Below are 22,528 nucleotides of genomic sequence, written 5' to 3'. Positions count from 1 at the left end.
GCCTTCCCCTTGCATACCTCTCGACATGCAAGATGTAATTGGACAGGGTGCCAGATAATCTCACCTAGGCTCCCTTTCCCATGAAAGGATGGACCAGATGATCTTTCCAGGTCCCTTCCAACCTGGACTGTTCTATGGTTCTGTATTTTAAACTCAATGCTTACAGCGGAGAATGCATTCAGTATAAATATTTATTTTACAGCATCTTTATGTTAGAGAGGGATAATGCTTTATAATCATCATGTGAGTCAGATGACATCCTCTACGTAGGAATGCAAAAAGAGAAGTGACACTGATTCAATCCTTAATCTCCCTTTTCATGGGCTCTGTGCAGCCCTCTCCCCATAGCAAGTTCCCCAAAATTCCCCTGTGTTAGCTTCACTACTGCTTTTCCAACAGCATGTTACCTATCCAGTTTGCCAGCATGCCAATATATTAACCTTACTGTCAGAACAAAGTACAAATGAAGTATTGTTGCTCCTTAAGGATTGTCTGTGAGTCAGTGCAAAAGTTAGTGCATGATATGCAAGCATCATATTGACTGTAAGCTTGATCTAAGTGCCTAAGAATTCAAGTCAAGCTAATCAGTTGTATACATTGTATGTGTTCCCTTCATATTTCCAATACTAATTTGCTCAGGAGCAGTGCAGCTTCTGCCTATGTTCACTCAAAGCAAATTGAAACAGTAACGAGACAACCGAAACATAAAGATGTTACACAGTATCTGCTAATATGCCAGCTCTTGTCATCTAAGTTTGCTAGATAATTGCTTACACTTACCATATAGTGCATTCTTTGAGGGGGAATACACGAAGGCTAATGTGTAGAGATAAAAGTTCAATAAACCATAAAATGATAAGAATTCTGCTGGTAGTAAGCGTCAAGGATATTGCTCAATATAGCTCCATACATATTAACTTTGGAAACAAGACCCAAACCATACATAAGCTGTTTCAATGGGAAGAATGTTTACTGCACTAAAGTTTGAGAGCATGAATGGCTAAACAAAACTGCAGGTTTTGATTCAATGACAACTAACGTACTCAAGCTATTTCAAGGTATAGCTCCCACTGAAGACAAAGCTTTAACACAAGTAACATTTGCTGAGATAAGGTCTACTCTTGAGTGGTGGAGTGCATGGTAAATTGAATAGTTCTGCCTTCAATGCTAAAAGAAAGCTTAGTAACGGGGGTGTTTAGGTGGGGTTTTTTTGTTTATTTTTTAAAAAGTTCTTGCTTGGCACAGTGATTGAGAAGGAAGGAGAAAGGATTATCTGTAGATAGAACTCTGAAGATGGCTTCTTGCCATCATTTTGGGAAAATAGTAAAGGCTTTACATATTCTTTTCTACTAGCTCCCAACACACATCTAAGCTTATCAGTAACTGGAGCAGTTACAGTCACACAGGCAGTTTCAGAAAGTAGGATGAACTAGGATCTCATTGTTCAGGTCCAGAAATACAGTTTGTAATCCTGTTGCCAACAGACATCAGAAATAGTTTCTCTCAAGTCAAATTCTCTGCTATGACCTCTTCAACATGTAGACTTGGATCAATGCACAAACACATTTTCGGTGACTTCTAAACTATTTATTTCTTCAATATTTTGGTACGCCCCATGCCAACTGATAGGTATAGAGCAAAATGAATTCATGCAGCCATCCAAATTTGTCACAATAACTTGTTAAAATTACTTGAATGCATGAATATCTAGCCCTTCATTCCTTTTGAAGAGTATCAAATCAAATGCAGTTGTGATTTATGTGATGTAAACAAATTAGACTGAAACTGTCTCAGGTCATAATCTTTACAACAGCCACTGCAAAATGCTGACATGAAACCTCGATCAAAATGGACTGACCTTCAAAAGTCTACCTAGAAGTCAAAGGTCTCAGTCCTTAGGTACATCATTTTTAAGTACCTTCTGCATGAAAAACAGATTAACATTCCTAATTGAGCAGTATCACACCACAAGGATATAATTCTGATAATGAGTCGACAGCTCAGCAACAAAGTTGTCCTGTAGAACTTGTGCTCCAAAGCGCAGGTAGAGTATAACAATGCTGTGGAAGAAGCATATAGGTGTACTGTGTCTTTGAACAGCAAAATTGAAATGGTAGGTTGATAGAAGAGTATATGAGAAAATAATTATGTTAACATGCTGACCATTTATTATAAGACACATTTGCTTTCATAGTTCTTAATTGAGAATGATTCTTTTGTGATTAAAAGTCAGCAGTCAACTGAGTAAAGCAGAACACCCCCACCCTCCATGGTCCATTTCCCTCAGATTTCATCCACTACAGACAATCCAAGAGTCAACAGTAATTTGAAGTAACTGCTTGGAGTGAGGGAGACAGATATTAACAATAACCTAAGAAACTAATTCTAAACTTCTGCTTTGACTAAGTGAAGCTTACAAAGCTCTAAAAGAGCTGCACTGCAGACACGGTGCACTGCAGACCACTCAGCAGTACAGAAAACATCTCTGCTAAGTGAACGTCTAAATCTTGCAGTGCATTGCTGTGGTAACAGAAATAAAGTTGGCTCTAAAAGCCTGAAGAAGGGTTAAAAAATTAAGAAATGCTTGCCATAACAATCATATCAAAAGACATTCCTCAGTTTCACTGACAATTTTATTATCCACAAAATGTATTCAACGCCCTGAAAAAAAGGTTATAAAAGTTACAGTACTGAGAAATGTACTTTGAAAAGCCTTACCTAATGACAAGCACTACAAAGGTTAATGCAGTCAAGAATTTTAACCTGAGATCTGAAAAAGATTGAGAAAATTTGTTATTAGCAAATTTACACCTACATCAAGGAGAAGGAAGCCTGCCTGGGGGAGAATCAAAAGAAATATTCCTTACCAACATAAGGCATGTTACGAAGTTCTGAGCATGCCCTCACTATCAGGAACAAAAGGTAAAGAATGTATGTGGTTGCCACCACAAGGAAGAAGATTTTCATTCCCTATAAGAAGAGTGTTAGTTTTCATTATTTAATGAGATTTGGTCTATTCCTTCTTCCCTCAATAGAACTCATTATTTCCCAAAGCACAACATAGAATGGTCCATTTATTTGGGGAAAGTAGGCTCATGAAAGGAAGTACAAAACGAGGATGGCTATACATCAAGATAAGGTTTTGGGGAATGTAAAAAAAGGATGTTTAATAGAAGTCATCATTTTGTTCACTGAGTTAACAGTGAGCTGAATCTCAATGATTTTCTAAAAACACAGCGCCTGAGAACAATACAAGGACCCGTACAAATTAGATCTTCCTTTACAACAAGAAAGTCTGAAATTTACTAGGACAGAGGATCTTGGCAGGAGTAAAGATGTACGAATGTGACTTAATAAGAGGCTTAAAAAATTTTCTTTCAATCCCAACATTCACGAGTCTGTGACTAAACTTGTGGTGTTGAGTCTCCAGATTTGCAAGACAATTTACTCTTCTCATTGGGATGGAGCTCAATAAGGCCTATGCATGATTGAAAGCAAAATTAAAAGTACCCCAGTCAGAATAAGACCATCTGACCAGCATTTGCTATTTTCTAAATTATGTTATAGATTTTAATAGAAGAACCAACCCCACCTCCTTGTATTGCCTAACTCCACCTGACAATTTAATAGCAAGAAAACTTCTCTGACTTACCTGGAAATTACCTGTGTCAACCCTGTATTGATATGTAGGATCATGTACTTCATTAACACTAGAAAAGATTCCAAATGAAAAAGTGGTATTTACATCATTACAAAAGACAAAAAGCTGTACTGACCCAGAAATCCACTAACAAAAGAAAAGGTTTAAAGTTACTGTACAGAGTTTATAACTAAAGGTTTTGGCCGTGTAAACTGGTGCAATGCCATTGATTCCAACAGAGTCATGACAATTTACAGTACATGACATCCTCCTTCTTCCCAAACCCAATTTTGAAGGAATATGGAGGATTTCAATTGTGAGCATGTCTAATCTCCCCACTTATTTTTTAGAAAATGTATTATCTCCTGAATTCCTACAAGCCTTCAGGATTCCGTGTTTAAATTTTATCCTTAGTGATAAGAATTATACTCAAGAAATAACTGTGGTATAAGCCCTTCCCTCATAGCAATTCTGCTGATGGGGCACTAGCACAGGCATTTCCTGCAACTGCACTGCTTTCAACAATGTGCATCGGCATGGAGAAGGTTAGAAGGTATCTTCCCTCTGAGAAATAAAATAAGAGGCGAACACTTGAGACTAAAACAGTTTAGAAACTACAAATCTACCAAAACTGAGAAAGTTTTGTGGGTGTGGAATAGTGACACCTTTATGTTAAGACAACAAATTGGGAAAAAAAAAAGAGAGAAACACTAAACCAAGCCAAAGAACTGAGTTTTGAGAAGAGATAGCATAGCTTGACTGAGCAGTGTCAATACCAGTTGTGCAGGTTTAATAGTTGAGAAAGTTTGGTCAAACTGTGTAATAGTTAACTACACAGAAACTGTTGCTTCAAGTAAATACTAAAAGCTAATTGGGACATAGTGCTAGAGGGAGTATTGTAGGGAGCCATAACATGTTGACAAAGTAGTGATTTCTAGATCTCACTCTGATTTAAAAAATTATGTACTACTAGATCATCCATGGTGAATTCTGTTTTCAAATCAGTCACAATTTGCAAAACAGAAAGATGTAAGAATTTGAACTCCATGCCTATAAAACAATCAGAGCATTAAGAAACAGATACCACTAAATAATCTTCTCATTCTTGAATACTCTCAGCTCGTTGCTTTTGCACTAAATTTTACATTACTTACGTTTGCCATATTCCCAGTGTAACAGAGGCCAGCCACAATAGTCCGACAATAAAGAATTTGGGCAGATAGAAAGTTAAGCACTTCCTTTCCCCCTGTTGAGGAAACAATAGTGTGGTGAAGGAGTGAACCCACATTTGAGATTTCATTCATTCTTGATAGAATAAATAATTATCATCTTTGTTCTGTTCAACATGAACTACATTAAGAGACTCGCCTTCAGTGTTTTTAACCCGCACAGGTGATTACAGGAGACATAAAATTGTATCATCATTTGTGTTAATAAGATGCAGTAGATTTGGAGCGTCCTATTTATAAGGTCCCACATATTTCACTGATACTGCAAATATAGGAATATGCTCCAGAATTCATATTTATCTTATGCAGTATTTTAAAGTGGTTTAAAAAACAATCAACCACCATATACAACAACAAAACCCTTCAAGCAGGAACAAAGCATAATGGCATCATAATACTGAAGACTGTCTTGCAATAGTTTAGAGTGGACTGTCCCATCTATCTCGTTCAGGCATGGTAGCCTCAAAACAGTCTACTTCACCAAAAATAATTTTAACTCCAAAGCTTCAAGATACGTTGTACTTTAAGAATAAAATAAATGTCTCTTTTTTAAAAATTTCGTTTTGTTTTTGTCACCTTTTGAGAGAACTGAAAAACCAAGTACTGTCTTCTCAGTAAGTAGTAGATAATGTTGCACCCTTACCTGTACTCTTATACCATGGTAGACGCAAAGCCAGAACAACAACAATGCACACAGAAACAGCGACTGGAATAGATCATCCAGCATTCCAGGAAACCAGCTGTTCACCAGAAAAGAAAGGGGGAAAAACGGATCTGTAACAAAATAAGAAAAAAAACTTAGAGGGCAAAAAGCACATTCTTTTCTATTATGAAAGGTAAAGTAGAATGTATCTGCAGAGGAACAAAAAACCCTAGATTTTTCAAATTACACCAGTAAATGAAATTGAAGTTTGCTGTATCTTGAAGTAATTCACAAAGAAAACGGTGCCTCCAGCAGCAATCCTCTGTGCTGTAGAAATAATCTGAAACGGTTGCCAAGAATTCTAGAAGATTTCAGGTTTCATTAGACTTTCTACTAAACCACTGCTCTTGGTGATGACCTAAAAAATTATCATAGAATGACTGAAAGGTAAATATTCTTTTGGTAGTGCTAGAGAGTGCTAGAAGTAGTCTCCATTGTTAACTAAAGCATGAGTATCTGAAAAATTAAGAAATAAGACTTAGCAGACAAACACAGAAATTGCATTTACATGTCACTATATGAAAGGTTCAATATTAGTTGCAGTCACCTAGTCCAAGCAGAGCTTTAAACAAATAGAGCTGACATTCTCGTGACTGAGAAGAATGAAATCCACCTACTCATTATGCCCTTGAATTTGATACATTTAAAAAGGGTTGGTTTTTGTTTTTTAAATTAGTTTTCTGAAGTATCATAAGCAGCTGCTTATAAGTTCACGGCCAAATTCCATTTTGCCTTTTCTCTGTCTTTCACTCTCTTTTTTTTCTCCCCCCGCTGTCCCTGAGCTTTTCTAAAACTTCCAGGATACAAGTACCGTTGTAAAGTAGCAGGAGGGGAAGGAGGATGGACATCCATTTCTGTTCAATACCCCAGTCTCTCATGGAGAATTTCCGAAGGGAATGTGCAAACAGACACTATAAAACAACAACAACAAAAATTTGTAAGGAAGGAATACAGCCTTAATGGCTTTGCCAAAGTAAAGAGGTAACACAGCACATTGCAAAGGCTACTTCACAAGGTCTTTGCCACTGAGAAGATTGTAATGCAGGAGCCACGTCTCCTAGCTTCTACTTCTCCTTCAAGTTTGCTGGCTTACCGCAATGCAAATTACTTAATCTCTCAAGGAAACTGAGAAGGAAACCAGCTAGTACCACACAAATCAACAATGTATGAAAAAATGTTGCCTAATTACTGGTCACATACTACCAACAATTTCCACTTAAACTCACTTTTTAAAAAAACAGATTCCATATTGCATTCACAGTTACCTGCTGAGTGACATCATCTATGTGAGAAAAATGCTATGCAAGTGTTCAGTGCTTTAGTGTCCTTAGTCTGAAAATTCTGCGGTTTAGATTTTATGTTGGGTTTTTTTTTTTCCAAACACTTCTTTTCCAGGGGCCAAACCAGGTTGGAGGGGAGAGAGAATCTAAATCGTAGCATAATTTTAGGTTGTAAGGGACCTCTGGAGGTCATCTGGCCCATCCTCACACTCAAGGCAGTGACAACTTTGAAGTTAGATCAAGGTCATATTCAGCTGAGTTTTGCACATTTTCAGAGATGGTAAGCCCACACTTTGGGCATTCTATTCCAATATCTGAGCCTACCTGCACTGAAAAAAAATTTTTTCTTGCATCTAATCACAATTTTCTTTGTTTAAGCAAAATTAGAATCGTAGAATCATAGAATCATTTTGGTTGGAAAGGACCTTTAATCATCAAGTCCAACCATTAACCCAGCACTGCCAAGTCCACCACTAAACCATGTCCCTAATCACCACATCTACTCCTCTTTTAAATACCTCCAGGGATGGTGACTCCACCACTTCCCTGGGCAGCCTGCTCCACTGCTTGACAACCCTTTCAGTGAAGAAATTATTCCTGATATCCAATCTAAACCTCCCCTGGCACAACTTGAGGCCATTTCCTCTCATCCTATCGCTTGAAACCTGGGAGAAGAGACTAACACCCTTCCGGCTACAACCTCCTTTCAGGTAGTTGTAGACAGCAATGAGAATTCTTCCTGTTCAATTCAAAATCAGAGTTTAGAAAAACAAGTTTTCCCATCTATCCTATTTTCTTAATGCCCCTTCAATACCACTCGTAAAAACATAAAAGCAACAACTGCATAAGTATTTTAGAAACATTTTTTGCACCCATTCAGTGATATCTCAACTCTACTGCCTGGGGTTAAGTTACTAAACACAGCACTACAGAGCAGTGTTATCAGTTGCCTACATAATACACTCCAGAAACACTGAAACAAAATCTTACCGTGACCATAAAAGTAAGAACTACAAAGACAAATCGGAACCATATTTCCACTTGTGAAAAAGTTGGATTGTAGGTCTTCCACTACAAGAAAACAGAAGAAAAATAGCCCAATGAACAGTGTTTTGACAGGGTACATACAACATCAATGATTAGCACTTTCTGCAGATACAGAAAAGGTCTCTGGCTTTTCAAAATTTAAAGGTATAAGCAAATTCCACCATGTCACCATGGGAAGACAAAAATAAATTCATACCCATAGAACCAGTTGATGAAAAGATAACCAAAGCAGCCTAATATGCTTGCTTCTCTTTTACCCTGACACTTAGTAACCTACTCGGTGTGCTGTCATATGTTAAAGCACTTCTCAGGACAAAAATGATATTCTTCATTGATTTCAATTGCACTTTCATTCAAAGTTTGGCTGCCAATAATTAAGTAAATCCAGTACGTTCTTCTTTATTACCACGGTCAGATGCAGAAATTGATTATGAAGAGGTTGATAAGGTACAGGCATGCTTCCTGGAATGGGTTTGTTTTCTTAAAGCTTATTCTCTTGTTTCAGAAGTGGAAAGAAGAAAATCAAGTAAAGGAAGAATAAATGAGCTAAGCAGAAATAAAGAACTTTTTTCATAAGTTAAGGAGGAAAAGTTCCTTCTTCTCCTCTAATTATTAGAAGGGCACAAATATTAATTATAACATGTCAGTTTGTATAAACTCTGGTCTGTTGACAATTTACCTCATACCTGTCATGCTTCTCTTTTGAAGCCACTTTTGAAATGTAAACTCCCTGGTACAACATATGCTCTGCCCATCTGAACAAGAAGCTTTACCTTTCAATGTATTAAATCTGTCAACCTCTGTCTTGTCTTTTTAAACCATAAACGTAGAATGAAAATTGTAGGTAGAGAATCCCATTATACAAAAGGTCATCTATTATTTCAACTGAGATCACCATAAACCATTGTAATAATGAAATAAATTGACAATTTTAGTTGCTGTGGGAAAGCAGGACTTTGGTTTTAGGTTTTTTGGTTTTGCACACAAGGCAGCTTTGCCTTAAAGGCAGCCTGCAAAGCAAGATAATAAACCGTACAATAAACAGTATGAATGCTCCAACACTTAGTCCTGTTTGAAATCTGGAACTAAGCAAAGGGTTTGTGAGTTTGGGGTTTTTTTTCCTCTTAGAGCTTATTTTTAATGATGTGCTTTATGCACTAGAATATTACAAATATTAATAGCCAGGAAGTTCATTTAGTATATACAAAACATTTTTGCTTTACGGTAAGATTTTTGCTTGCTACCTGCTCTGACATACCGAATGTTGCATACAGGTAGAATATACCATAGTAACCTGTACTATAAATTGGGTTTAGTTCCATTTTCTCCCAATGCAAATGTTTCTTCTAAATGTCTTTCTGGAGCCAATCAGCACACACTGATGATGTAACTGTTTTATAAGAAATCTTTAGCACTATGAACTGAGCTAGTTATTTCACTAGGGATTATTCTAGTGAATTATTTTTCTAGCCTGCTTATTTCAGCGGAATAAACATTCTTCTCTTCCTCATAAGCACAGTCAAAATAAAAATCTTCATTTTTCTATAAGTTTGTTAAATCTTTCTAGCCCACGCTTTTGTGAAGTCTGGAAAAATCTTGCTAATTCAGATGCACCTTCTGGAAAGGCTGAAAAAGACACCATGCTTTAGAGAAGCAACATCTCTATAAGCAAATGCAGAAAACTGGATGTTCTAGTCTAGCTTGCCTACTGTTAAAAATATCTCCCAGGAATTAGACTAAATTTATCTGTTCCAGAAACAACATTAGCAGTTCAGAAAGAAAAATCTTTCCTTATAGAGTTTAAAAAAAATGGTCTAGACCCTTATTAACAGCAAATGCTATAATAGTTCTGACATTAGTAGTGACAGAAAAATTAATTATGATGCATCTTTATGTTTATCTTCAAAAATGAGATAACTTTTTTATTACAGTTAAAGCAGACTTCTACAGCATTAGTAATTAAAGACATTTCTTTTGCTAGTACAAAACTTTATACTTACTGTGAAAGTAATATTCTGGATGGTGTATGTTAACTTATTTAAGTCTTCAAAGCTAACAAATATGTTGTACTGAGTGTAGTTCAGGTAGCCAAGGTGAGCAACAATGATTTCACTGCATTTCTGTGAACACATACAGTGAAGAATAGTATGTAAAAGCCTTCAGTTTATTCCAGAATATGCACTGTAAGTATAGGTTGGAGAATTTGTTTCTAAATGGTCAGATATTGATGATATTTATTACATGCCTTACCAATCTTGATCAGTCAGAATAAGACTCAAACAAGACCCGCAGATAAAGAATTTCTTGAAAGATACCAGATAAAGCAGAAGAAACTGATAAACTCAGTCAGCAGGATCAAAGGTTGAATTGATAAACAAGGCTAGCTTTTCACTTAAGCTGGTGAAAGCAACTGCTTGCAGCACCAGGAAGAATCTGAATAACTCTGTCAGTCAAGCTCTAGGTCATCGGATTGTGAGATGGGGCTATCTTGTACTAACTCATTTCTAAAAGTTAACAGAAGGAGAGAAAACCCAACCATATCGCTCTTTTGGCTGTGTATAATTAAATCTAATGGAACACTGTTCATTAATTTCTGCAGATTTCATATATATGTGTATATATAAAAAAAGAAAACATTTGATTTACCCTATATGCTTATCACAAAAAAATTCAGCCATGCCCTTCCTAAAGGACTCGCATCTGGAAAAGCTGTTTTGGATGTCTCTAAGCTTAAAAATTCCAGTGAAAATTATACTAGAAACTCAAAACCTTAAACATTTCTTCACAGGTGGCAAGAAAGTTGGCTTTTTCAGAACATAGATGCCAGCTGATTTCAACCAAACTCTCTGCTAGGTGTTGGAGGAGAATTTTTCTCTCCTCTAGAGCCCTATATCCAATCTTCTACTACAATATTCCTTTCTTCAGTACTGCTACATTTGTTCAGGTGACTAAGCAGGACACGCTGCTTTGCTGGCAGAGAGCTACTCTAACAAGAGAGCTACTCTAACAAGAAAGATGGGTCTCTAAGGTCTAATGGGTCTCTAGACACAAGTCATAGAAGTAAACAGAAAAAGATGGATAGGTAGGTATCTTGCTCAGCATTACTACCTAGGTTACAATTATAAAACAAACTATACTCCAGAGTCTTTCCTGAGACGTGCTTAACAGATATATTCTTCTCATTTGCAATGTAATGTAACATGCACACAAATAGATTTAAAGAAAATGTACTGTATTAGAGTTTTGTTTAAGCAGGCACATACTTGTGCACAACTGAGTAATCTCGTCCGATTGTGAACTTGATTATTAACATATGGCGTGCTTCCATCCTTCACCACTCCAAGTACTTTGACTGTCATAGTAACATTCTTTTTGAGGGATACTGTAATTAAAAGAGAAAACATTAAGCTATTGCTACACGCAGAAATGAAATCTCAAATAGACTTCCAAATATAGTTTAAAACACATATGATATCTAAGATTACTCAGAGTTATTCAGTTATACTTTACTGGAGTAGGGGTCCAGTATCTTAATAAAAAAAACACAAAACTTTTTATTTATATGCTTAGGCAGTAAGTCACAAATGCCCCATACTAAATCTTAACAGTTTTATTGAGAAATTAATATCATCACAATCTACACATCTAATTCCCCCCAAAATGAAAGAAGAGAGACACAGATTCCCTAGATACTACTGCTGTCACAGAAACAACAAACAACTTATCCCATATACCTGTTGCTTCCAGTTCTCAAGATCAGTGCTGTCCATGTCTTTACTGGGGGCAGGGGGTGGAGGGGGAGAAACTGTATCAGAGGAAAAACCCACCAACCATAGCCAGAAAGCAACAGGATCATGTATGTGACAGATGAAATTAAAGATACAATATACAGGTTGCTATAACAGTTTCCTGAGAATTAGGTAAGATTCTCACCATCGTGCTGATCCAACTCAACTACACAGGTCAGCCACAGCTGCTGATTGTAAGTCGACAGTGGTGGTGAACTTAAATTAAATGGCTTCAGCTGTAAAAAACCCCACGAGGTTAGTACCAGCCATTATTCTGTTACATGATAAATCTGTAGTTACAGTGATGTAAGGCATGTTAATTATGTTTGTGACAATATTTTTGGGAATAGTTTTGGTATGTGCTGCTCTGTGGACAATACAATAAACAGCTCAAATATAAGTCTTCCAGAGAAGTAGCTTAAACAGCATGTGTATTTTGGACAAGGAAAGGTACAACTACTTAAAGCACATAAAAGCAGCAGCAATAAAACTAAAAAGTTCAGATATGAAAAACAAAATCCTGAGACCTAGCCTGGAAATAAAAAGTCATTTCTAGCACTTTACATCAAAAGTCATATTTAAACCTGTTTAACTGACTAAAAGTCATATTTAACTGATTAATAGTCATATTTAAACCTGTTTAACTGTAATTATTAAAACAACTATTTTTCCAGTAGATTTTCTAAAAATCCTACATTCATTTCAAAAGCATGGAAGATATCACTAACAGATAAAACCTACATGCAGGAAAGACTTTTCTTATTTGATATAAAAATACGCTTTTTAGAAAAAAAAATCCACCCATAATACAGTACCAATCCAAATATATATAGGTGACTATTAGACCAAAAAAAGAAACGTTCCAGTGTAAAGAAAATTTACTTAAAAACCAAATCAAAACAACAAAACCTCTTTAGCACTTTCACAAAAATTACTTTAGATATTAGGTTGACAGCAAAGAGCTAGACAGAAATAAAAATGCAAGAACTGAGAACCAAAATTTGAAAGCTTTCCAGAAAATGAATGTGAAGGTTCACGTTAGGAAGCCAGCCATGTCTTGGTCATGTGACAGTGAACCATTAACAAGAAAAAAGAAATATTCCTTCCCAGCTGATAGAAAGGAAGATCACAAGAGGGATATCGTTAGTTGCCACTGAGAGCATTGTTTTTCAGTTTATGTTCTCAATTTCCATTTCTGGACCCTCTACAAGAATCTCCAACATGAACTCATCAGGGAATCCTATCAACACTCAAGTGTTACTTTATCAGAAATTATGTGCAGAAACATCATAGAATTCTCTACGTTACCTGCTCACAAAGTAAGAGACTAGAAATTGCTGCTGGGCCACTCATGAAATAACACAGTGGTAGTAAAATATTGTACTTTCAGTTTCGAACTGGAAAGCACCATGTGGCCAAGAAGTTTTCCAGTAAATATGTAAATATTTAAAATAATTTGAGGGAAGGAGGGGAATGTTTCTGATATCAAATAAAGCCATTCATGTAATCCGACGATATTAATTAACTCTTACCTTTAGGCTGTTATTTAAGTCGGTTCTTGCTACAGAAGATTCAATTACATTAGGACCTACACAATATATAAGAAGGAAGAAAGAAAACAATGTTGAAGTATGTGTATTACTGATAAGTAACAACATAAATATAGGATTTCAAGAGACTGTGCAAAATACCTCCCTGCAAAGCAAGTAAATAGGATCCCACTTTTCAGATGTTTAAGCTGAAAGGTAAATCACTTAGACCATTTAATTATAATTAATAAACTCGGCCTGAATGTTCCTTTAAGCCTCTCTGCCATAGTATCTAGGCATGATTAAATAGGAAGTAAATTGTAAATCAAGAACTCCATGTAAGAAGCCCTGCATGTGTACTCTAAACTACTATAACAAGCCACACGGTATTTTTCCCAAGCTAAGCTGTACACTGCAGTCATGAAAGTACTCAGCTACAGAAAAAGCTAGCAAAGCACCAGTGGCACTGTTGTTACAGTAACTTGAAGCTCAAGAAGGGCTGCAAAAATCACCTGAAAAAACAGCATATTTAATTGTACTATAAAGTTGCTATAACCAAACTGCTACCATTAGCTGATTTACATAGAGCGTAGTGTCCATAACACGTTGTACTCAAGGCTCAGGTACCAGTGCAAACACATCCCATTGTATTTGAGTGCATGATGCTAATGCCTTTTTATGTACCTGTAGTGTACGTGCTTGTACAGTCACAACAGCAGTCCTTTCTGGCTACTGCTGGATTTTCATCACAGTGATCTGTTCAAGCCAAGATACCCACGTGTTTGTTTAGGAACAGTTCTCAGTCTACTCAGATTGGGCCCCTCCTTTTCTATAGAAATCTGGGGCTATAATATATTATGTATATCATCACATAAATAAACGTAATTGCATAAAAGTTCTATAAACAATTTCTCCTAAAACAGACAATCAATTTAATCAATGAAGTTTCATGTCCAATTGTAGTGGGAGATGTTCAGCTCGCTACCAGACTTTTAAAGCAACCATTCCTCCAATCATTCTGGATATGAACACACACACTTAACATGTACTGATCAACTGCATCCATCTGCTCACACCCTACCTCCAGTTCTGTATGCAGTAAATGGGAAGCAATAAAATCATAATTTATGTTAGAAAAGACCTCCAGAGGCCATCTAGTCCACCCTCTTATTTAATTAGATCAGGTTGCTCAGAGCCATGTCCAGTCAAGTCTTGAACACCTCCAAGGACAGAGCCTCCCACAACATCCCCGGGCAACTTGTTCCAGTATTTAACCAACCTTATGGTAAGAAAAAGATTCCTAATATTTAACTGGAATTTCTTGTGTTCCAGCTCGTGTCTGTTGCCTCTCACCCTATCACCATGCAGCTCTGAGAAGAGTCTAGCCCCATCTTCTGTGTATCCTCTGATAAGGTAGTTCTAGACAGCAGTAAGGTTTCCCCTTAGCCGCCTTAGGTATGCAAGAACACATGGTACCGGGGAGAAGAGGAATGCAGGCATGTATGTACATACACAGAAGTATGTACTCATGCATGCATATGTACATACACAAAAGGACTAAACCAGAAAAATGAAAGGGAAGAGTAGGAAAAGGTCTGTATCTATATACCAGGGTGTGAACAAACACAGAGGAGATGTATAGCAGGTAGGGACATAGGCAGGACATATATGTGTGTATTTGGGTCACTCTAGAGGCTTTCTAGTCACAGTAAGATTTCTCTGTCCGAATGGTCTCTCTCCTTACGTATTCAGCCTGGGAATTTAATGTAACTTATTAATCCCAAAAATATTCTGTTTCAGCCACAAACTTAGTATTAAAAAAATTATGCAAGTAAAGCAGTTTTTCACAAAGACCCTGGACTTCAAAGTTACTACAGAGAAACAATGGAAAAGAAGGAAGTTTAGAAATGAGCAACATGGGCTCATTCCATGCAAGTGTTTTAGGTTAGCTGTCATGACAGCTCTAAACATGCAGCATTGCTTGGGTTTCTATAACCATTCTACGATATTAACCATCTTACAGACTTTAAATGGAAAAATGAAGAATTTCACCCATCACACTCAAAGCTTCATATTAGATTTACAGTTCAACTTCACGAACAGCCACCCATTATAAAGTCAGTTGGACATCACTGAACTTTTCAGTTCTCAAGTACATATAAACGGGGCAGATTTTGGGAAGGCATTTTAATTTTGAAAAGCATAATTCAATTTCAGTAAGTGCTCACAGTTGATAAGTCATCATTTTTCAGTAATGAAGTCTTAACAAAAACAAAAGAATGAGCCTTTTTAAAAAGATTTTTTTTTTTTTTACCAGAAGATATGAACTAATATTGGGGCAGAGAGATCATAGTTCCAGTTTTCAAGAGAAGCAACCAAAAAAATAATGAGGTTCTACTGCTATAACTGGTACTCCTCTAGCAAGCAATATATTAAAGCTTTTCAAAGCAACTGACCAAAACGATGCTGTGGTCATATTATTAAAAAATGGTGATTAAATTACATTGTTATTGTTTTTCTTCTAGTCTTGCTCAGTTAACAGAATCACATCTGAAAGCAAAGAACCACCCTGAAGTGGTGAACAGGAAAACTGCACAGGTAGAGAAAATGAGCCCTGCACCTTGTATTCTCCTTGCTCTTCTCTCACCCCACATATAACAGATCCATTGGGAAAAGGGAAAGAAAGTGAGTGTAACTTGGGAAATAAAAAACAAGTCTGCATCTGTCTTGGGTTACAAGAACTGAAGAGCAACAGCCACCTCAGTTTAAACTGTCTTGTTTTCTCAGATGAGAAGCAAGACTTCTGCGAGGCTTCCCAAACTGTAGATAGAGATGTTGAGTATGGGCAATGGCATATTCAAGTAGCACAGGAAATATGGATGCATCTCCCACTTCTTCATTTACTTAGTGGGTTTGGTGAGTTTTGCTCAGACTGCACCCTTTAACGAGGGAGCACTCTATTGTTAGTGCCCCTCCCTCTATTCCCAGGAAGCAAGAAGCTGTGAACAAAAGAAATGAAGAACATCATAGTAAACGTTCAGTGGGTTTCCTTCCAAGGTAAACAGCATTCTTTTAAAAATAAAAAAGTTATAATAATGAACTGTGTTCACGCTTTGTCAACAAAACTATCCAGCAAACTTCAGTAAGGGGAAAACCGGGGGAGGCGCGCTCTCGGGTGCTGGGGAACGGTCCGGAGTAAGCTATGCGATCTCAATGTGAGTATGGAAGCTTCTCGTTTATTAACAAAGAAAGCAGTGGTTATATAGACTATGCATATGTTAATCACGCGCCCCGATCGCACTTGTGATTGGTCCATAGGTTTACATATTCAGAGCCGTGACCGCCCCCTCCCCTCCCGGATGTAGTTTTGCTTCCCGCGAAGCAGGCACCACGAGGTTCTTTGTTCTGCACCGTGCAAGGGGAGTCCAAGGTCGCTAGCTCTGGGCTTAACCCTTGCTCAAAGCCTGGGTTGCTCAGACTGCTCAGTGGCACAAGATCGTGCCCCTTCTCACTTAACCAAACCTCTACAGCAAACCAGTCTTACAAGAACAAGAAACCCACAGCCATGCCAGTTCCTAAAGAGGATCACAGGCAAGACCCCAGCAGGGTACAGATGACCAAGCATTGCTTACAGCAGCCAAGTCCCCTGGACCAAAGGCAACCACACATCAGCAGATCACTCTGCACGCAGATGCAATGCAACACACCAACACAGCTCTCTTTCAGGTTCTGCTACTGATTAAGAATGAAATGCTCAGTTTTCTCTTCCAGGAGCATTGCTTTTTGCCTAGTCTTATGTAAAACAACTTTCTTGCTTTTCTTGTAACTAGGCAGTATAAATACACAAATATGGTTCACTTTTTAAGCCAAATAGCCAAATGACACTAAAGTAAGTCATTCCAGGTTTTTTTCCTTTATCATTCATATAAAACACATTTTTGTAAATGTATTTATACAGTATTTTAGTGGCCAAATAATGCCCTTCAGCATCCTTAGGCAAGTCACAGGAATATCAGTGGTTAACCTTTACAAACTGGAAGTCTGTTTGGACCTTAGGCTGCTTCAATAAATCAAGCAGCAAGCAAGAAGGTTTTATTTCACAGAAAAATTTTATTATTTAATGCTATTATGAAGAATGTACTGCCTACAAGGCACGGATGGGCATAGAAAGCCCGAACAGCTGCCTCCAATTAACCCCCCCTTCTTTCCAAGGCAGGCAGAAGCAGATGAGTCCCAGGCCTGGGCAGCCTGTCTCATTCTAAAGGAAGTGAAGGACAGGGCAGAGGTAGAGACAATCGTACAGACAGGTCAAGAGGTGTCACTGAGTGGCACAGGAGAACACACTGGGTGACAAGGAAATAAGCAGCAAGGTGGATGGAGGTGGTAACATCCTTAAATGATTCTTACATGGGGGGTGGGTTGCTTAATGAGTACAATTTCCCACCTTCCCCTCTCCCTGTCTCTCTTAACTTCTGTGCTGGCAAAGCTATCCTGACAGCAGAGTATTAGCTTATTAACACTGTAGTGACAGCACGCTGACTTCTTTTTCAAGTACGTTTTAGACCTGGAAAAGCTCTCTGGCATGAAATACAGAGGGCTCCCACGCTTTCCATCTGCCTAATGACACTCTGCATCTTTGTTGACCAGACTTCCACAAATCTCTCTGATCTCCAGGATAAGTATCCAGGCATTATGCGCTTAGCCTCCTCGATCACGTCATGACTCCCACAACAGTCTTTGAAACCAGAGACCTAAGCTCATATATGTTCAACAACAGAAGTTATTATTTTTACGTTACTAAAATATTTTATATTTCTGTGGCATTTATCACCCAAACATTTAGAAGACTTTACAAACAGTTATCAATTTCCTCACAGGAAATCAAGTGTTAGCACCACCATTTTACAGACTGAAATACAAAGAAGAAAATTAATGTAGCAGTCTGCTGAAAAATTATGTTACAATGAAGCTGGTTTTGTTTCACGTTACTGACTTCCTCTGCAAAGTAGCTGCAAATACCAAATCTGTGTAGGTCGTACTCCTGTGAAAAAATGAGAAGGAAGAAACGCTTTCCCCTCCCTGTCAAAGGTAATGCTTCCTCAGACATCTCAGGGGCAGTAAGCTCATTAGCATTTAAATACATCTGTAAATACCAACAGGTTTAAACAAAGCATACAAGAACTGTAATCTTTTAAAAAGACAACATCCTTACCTGCTATTCCTATGAAGACTGTCAGACCAAAACAAACAAAGAATACTACGAAGACCAGAACAAAATGCCGTTTGGACAGTGTGTATAATCGCATCGGTGCCAGCCTACAGGAAGCAAAAGAAAGCACAGAATTAGCTGTTGGTCATATTTCTAAAGGGGGGAAAAAAACCAGGCCCCATTCATTCTTCCGCAAAGAAAATTAAACCAAACTCTGAGGTAAGATGTAACACTAAGAAAAAAAATATTAATGCTGCTTTATAGAGCAAGGATAACTACTAAGAATTATTAAACATATGTATGTGCATGCACATCCACACCCCAAAATGTATGAATTTGGCCCATTCTTTTTACGCTAGGGTTTTCTATTGTCCTAAGACTTGAGCAAGAGAAAGCATTTCTTAGAGGGAGAAAGTTACATTTTTTTAGTTCATAACGATAATAATTTAAACATCCAAGATACCAGGTCTCCTGCACTGACAGCTTAACCTAAAGGGACTGACGTCACTAACAACTCACCTACCTGCACAGGATCTTGAGTTTTCTACACCCTATATATATATATATACTTAATCCCAAATGCCAATTAATAGAGACATTTCAAACCAGAACTTGTCTGTACAACTTTTGCAGGGATAGAACTACAGTATTTTCCTTAAATCAATGTCTTAACACCTCAGCGTTCATGCACTTAAGCCACTTTAAAGCTATTACATCCGTACAACTACTAAAATAACTAACTAAGGTGCATTTTCCTATCTGTTCCAAGGGCTCCTTCAGTTCCACAGATGACCTGATATTCCTTGTCTGACTAAGAACACCATGTATGGGATATTATTTGAGATACCAAAGAAAATCCTTTATATATAAAAATGGTACATAAAATGTTGATATGCCTAAATTAACTATGAGGGTTCAAGTGGATACCAAATGCTTCATGGAAGAGCACACACTGAGGATCACTCAATACACAGAAACCAGGTCTGGATAGGAAAGTCTATGGCTTGAGAATAGCTGACGACTGGTAAAGTATTGTATATATGCAGGAAAGTACCACATATGCTTGTGCTGTTCTTAACAGCTTACAGATGGGCATCCACTTCACAGCTACAGTCTGATGCAGGATACTTTTGACTTGCTACGCATATTCTTGGGTCTTTTGACAAGCTTCCTGATTTCCAAGTTTTTACAGACATTTCAAAATGCATAATGTGAACATGAAAAGCAGCTTCATCTCCACAGTCCTTACAGGAAAGTCACCAGAGCTCACCACCCAGACAACACTCACAGCGTTACAGCTACCGGCAACTATCCCCTTGGTCTACTCGTATGCCAGAGCACAGATCCGCTTGCAAGCTTTCAAAGAAACGTGTTCCAGGCATTGGCTCATTCTCTATTGCAGCTCCTCTCCAGGTGGTGCAACACCTAGTAGTCAAAATGGGTAGGTATACACCTACCTAAGAACGGTCATGCTGGCACTTAACAGAGAAGAGACCAGAGAGGGTAGGGACACACTCTGTGTTTCCCCTTCTTCGTTCATACTGGTACTCCTGAAGCCTCATTTAAGCCACTGACTGCATGTGCTACTATACACGTCAGTAAGGCAACGTGGACACTTTTTGTATGAGCAAATGTAAGACCTCGGCCAAATCTTAACTACGTTTATCATGCAGCAAACAACAATTTATAGCATTCCTATTGGATGATGTATTCTTCATTGTCCCTTGCTGGAATAACAGAATTTCCTCGTGTGGTTTGAGTGTCCCATTTCAACCTATCACCAGCTGACCCACAAAGCAGAGAAAATCCTCCTGTATGTTCACTGTTTTAACACCTGCCTTTTGGAAAGAGGTTATATAAAATTTATAAATATACTTAAGTGCAAGTTGATGATCCCCCACTAACAGCTTCTTTCTCACATCTGAAAGGCCTAATAAAGAATGAAATGTTTTAAAGGCATTTATGGGAAAAGCAAAAAGGGTTCCTCACTCTGGAAGCACCTGTTCAAATAAAGAACTGTGCTTTGCTTTACCAATGGAAGATGCTTTAATCCGCCTAGCCAAGGCAGTCCAGAGCTCTGGACTAGCCATCCAAGTGTCTGCAGATTTCTCAGGCAGCTTTTACCACCTGTACTGCATTTTATCCTAACTCAGACAGAAACTACGTATTTTATAATTAAATTGGATATGTCTGAAACTAACTGCAAAGAAGCAGAAAGCACTGAGATACAAACAGAGAAGTATTACACTTATACACCTCAAATAGTAATCAGTAAAAACTGAACTGCACTAATACAATCTGTGATAGACTGAAGTCTGGAAACTCACACTCACAACAACTGCAATCCTTCAGTAGCCATTCATCGTGAGATGTAAAGGTAGGTTAAATCTTGCTGTTTGAGTAAAGTTTTCACTTAAATCGTTAAGCAAAATGTTTCTCAGGCTGTTCCTCATCTTCAAATCACTTTGCATGCCTGCACAACACAGTCTTTACTAGAGTAAAGACTATCATGAAAAACAGAGCCTTTTATACAATAGTTTTCACTTAAGACTCTCACTTTACAGATGGGGAGGCTGTGACAAAATTGGGATTAAGCAGTAGGTAGCACAGAGTTGATATTAAAATCAGAAATAACTCACTTTTATGCACAGTAGCTTTTCTGATATACTAGCCTCAACATCTCTGCCTCCAACTGCTCTATTTTAGGCTCACTCCCAAATAAAAACACCAAAACCACTTTGATTTAAATGATTATATATGCTACCTACATTCATAGTACTGGGTCTACCTGTACACACTGCACTTTCTCATGGTTTAAAGGCATTGCTTGCTTCGGTGTCCCTCGGAAGACCTTGAATTCCTTCCTGCAGATGTATTCCACAACGGTTAATAGCTAATGAGGCAGCACATGACTACCTAAAAAGATGCATACAATTAATATTAACAGTACTACGTAGTACTGTTACATGACAACTGAGAGCCAGCCATTACTACACTAAACAGCTTGTGTGCACAGGGTGGGTCTGGCTTTTTTTCAGTGTCTTGTTTGTTGTATTCATTGAAGCCTGAATAATTAGTCACGACTATGGCTCTGTCCGTGCGGAGACATATCTGGGAAAACAAGTTTTTCTTTTTCCTTAACAGACACAGTCTGAGAACGGAGATACAGAGGGGTTTATTCACCACAGAAGAGGAAAAACCCGCGGCGCTCTAAAGAAGTAGGGAGTCACTCTCAGGTTTCTGACTGGCAAACCACAGCCTCAAAAGCATTAGGTTAGCCCTCGGTGATCTGATTCCCTTCATGAGAACTGACGTGTATAAACCCAGTGACAACATTCAGGTCTTTACAGGGGAAAAGCCTAAATTACCGCACCCGGCCAGAGGAAGGCATTTCTTCCCTCTGCCCCGGCCCCGGCCCCAAGCAAACAAACCCGTCCCGGCCCCGGCAGCGTCGGGTCGGTGCGTGTCGCCCCGAGACCTAGCGGACCGAGCCGGCGGCCGGGGCGGTGGCGGCCGCGGGGAGCCCGGAGCAGCCGGCAGCCCCCCCGCAGGCAGGCTCCCCGCCGGCCATCAAACGGCCGCTCCCGCCGCCAGCGCCCGAGCGCGAGGGCAGACCCGCGAGCCCCCAGCGAGCCGCCACGCCACCCGGCACGCGCGAGGGCCCCCGCCGCCGTCGCCGAGCCCCCAACCCGCCCCCGGCGCGCGAGCGGCGACCACCCCCCTCCTCCCCCGCCCACCACTCACGGCTCCATCCCCGCGCCGCATGCGCAGTGGAGGCACCTCCCCGCCGCCGGCCGGGAGCCGTCGCCGCCGTGGCACAATCACAAGCGGTGCCTCCCGGCGGCTTCCGCGTGCGTCACCCGGCCTCCACGCGACTCGGGAGACGTCACAGGAGCCCACGCTGCCCCTCCGCCGCGGGGCCGAAGGGCGATGCTGCTGGCAGGGGGCGGTGGCGCTACGGCGAGCCGGAGGGGACACGGGCCTACGCTCCGCGGCTCGCTCCCGGGCGCAGCGCCGGTGCTGGGGGCGGCTGGCGGGGCGGCTGACGGTCACGGCGGTCGAGGCCTGGCCTGCAGCCTGAGGGGCAAACCGCCCTCTCCCGC

The 22,528-nt window shown here is 39.2% G+C and overlaps 1 protein-coding gene across 2 annotated transcripts in view; it reads right to left on the bottom strand.

Moving 5' to 3' along the window:
• TMEM181 (transmembrane protein 181) overlaps nt 1-22,259 on the bottom strand; it is a 28,047-nt gene extending 5,788 nt beyond the window's left edge. The window contains exons 1-15 of one of the 2 annotated variants that reach the window (XM_068411999.1): nt 22,170-22,259; nt 18,429-18,532; nt 13,220-13,275; nt 11,833-11,923; nt 11,163-11,281; nt 9,900-10,019; nt 7,843-7,923; nt 6,384-6,483; nt 5,513-5,643; nt 4,795-4,886; nt 3,653-3,710; nt 2,868-2,970; nt 2,719-2,770; nt 1,978-2,060; nt 781-870 (exon numbers count right to left, since the gene is read on the bottom strand). In XM_068411999.1, the coding sequence (XP_068268100.1) occupies nt 781-870; nt 1,978-2,060; nt 2,719-2,770; nt 2,868-2,970; nt 3,653-3,710; nt 4,795-4,886; nt 5,513-5,643; nt 6,384-6,483; nt 7,843-7,923; nt 9,900-10,019; nt 11,163-11,281; nt 11,833-11,923; nt 13,220-13,275; nt 18,429-18,532; nt 22,170-22,177 (1,288 nt within the window). In that variant the 5' untranslated portion in view covers nt 22,178-22,259. The remainder of the gene's footprint in view (nt 1-780; nt 871-1,977; nt 2,061-2,718; nt 2,771-2,867; nt 2,971-3,652; nt 3,711-4,794; nt 4,887-5,512; nt 5,644-6,383; nt 6,484-7,842; nt 7,924-9,899; nt 10,020-11,162; nt 11,282-11,832; nt 11,924-13,219; nt 13,276-18,428; nt 18,533-22,169) is intronic. The other variant, XM_068412008.1, reaches the window with a different exon arrangement.
• Between the last annotated feature and the right edge of the window lie 269 nt (nt 22,260-22,528).

Source organism: Nyctibius grandis, chromosome 1 (genome assembly GCF_013368605.1).
Source record: "Nyctibius grandis isolate bNycGra1 chromosome 1, bNycGra1.pri, whole genome shotgun sequence".
NCBI lineage: Eukaryota > Metazoa > Chordata > Aves > Nyctibiiformes > Nyctibiidae > Nyctibius > Nyctibius grandis.
Note: the sequence above shows the minus strand (reverse complement) of the source record. Positions and strands in the feature narration are given on the sequence as shown.